We start from the raw sequence: 1,485 nt of genomic DNA, 5'->3' as shown, positions 1-1,485 counted from the left end.
TTATATATATATATATGTACATATGTATGGTTATATATATATAATATATGTATGTATTGATACATTAATACAGATATCACAAAGAAAAATATATCTAACGAAAATATCTAACAATATGCAGGGAAGAAGGAAAAGAGAATGAATGAATGAATATGCATATTTATATATATATATATATATATATGTGTGTTTAAAAATGAAATATTATGACACGTCTAAATACAATTGTATCATACGTAACGCATGGATTTGTTTGTCTTTCATTATTGGTTCATTATTGTTGTTAGTATTATTAATTTTATTGTTATCTTATTGTTATTATTATTATATTATTGTTGTTATTATCTTTGATATCATCCGGATCTGTGAAGAGCATTTAGAATGGCAGGTCAGACAGGACAGCATGGAACCAGACATCTCCAAGCGATCAGACCATTCCCTCCTACCAACATTTAAACAAAAATGGCGTAATGAGCAAAAAAGGGGCATTCAATTTCGTTGAGACTCTTTCAACTTCGTTTCAGATTTCACGAAGACCCATGCCAAATGACCTTAAAGACCCATGCTAAATGACCTTAAAGACCCACCCCAAATGACCTTAAAGACCCATACTAAATGACCTTAAAGACCCACGCCAAATGACCTTAAAGACCCTCGTCAAATGACCTTAAAGACCCATGCCAAATGACCTTCTTAACCCCTTATTCCAGCACATGGATGTTATTATTAACGTCATAATTATCAAAATTACCGTTTTTTATTTTGCCGTCGTTAGCTTTTATAACTTTTATAACTAAATAATAACTTTTATTATTATTACTGTTGTTGTTGTTAGCGTTTTGTTATTATTTATATTTATAATTATTTATTATTATTATTATTATTAATTATTTGCAGCCAACAGTTTCTCCCTCAGCGTCGTTATAATGTCTCTAGCGTCCTTTAAAAATTCAATGTTCCTCTGGATCTGTTCGAATGAATATTTCGTCTCAGCCAACTTGACCTCTGACGTGTCTATGTCGCTGACGTCATCCATATTTTTGTTTCTCTCATTATTATCGTCATAATTATTAAAATTATTACTATTTTTATGACCATTTCCATTGTTCATTTCGTCACCTGTTTCGAAATTGTTGTTGTTGTCGTTGTTCGTTTCTAAGTTATCATTTTCAGAGTTTTTCTTCACGTTATCATTAGCGTCAGTGTCGTAGTCATAGTCAATGTTGTTGTTGTTATTAATTTTGATATTGTTGAAGTCATAATAGTTATTGTTATTATTATTGTTATAGTTGTTGTTGTTTTTGTCAAATTTGTTGTTGTTTTCAAGCTCATCAATGAAATTTTTTAACGATTTTTCCTCATTAATTAATCTTTTCATTAAATTGCTATTATCAATGATACTGTCGTCATCGTTGTTGTTGTTGTTGATGTTGTTGATGTTGATGATGTTGTTGTTGTTGTTGTTGATGATGTCGTTGTGTCGTG

General features: G+C 30.2%; 1 protein-coding gene across 1 annotated transcript in view; it reads right to left on the bottom strand.

Annotated features, from left to right (window-relative positions):
- Positions 1–883: 883 nt before the first annotated feature.
- Positions 884–1,485, bottom strand: part of HELRODRAFT_184610 (hypothetical protein) — a gene marked incomplete at both ends in the record, with an annotated part of 2,229 nt that continues 1,627 nt past the window's right edge. The window contains one exon of the mRNA XM_009014947.1: positions 884–1,400. Within this exon, the coding sequence (XP_009013195.1) occupies positions 884–1,400 (517 nt within the window). The remainder of the gene's footprint in view (positions 1,401–1,485) is intronic.

Source organism: Helobdella robusta (genome assembly GCF_000326865.2).
Source record: "Helobdella robusta unplaced genomic scaffold HELROscaffold_1431, whole genome shotgun sequence".
NCBI lineage: Eukaryota > Metazoa > Annelida > Clitellata > Rhynchobdellida > Glossiphoniidae > Helobdella > Helobdella robusta.
This window is presented reverse-complemented; position numbering and strand designations above follow the sequence as displayed.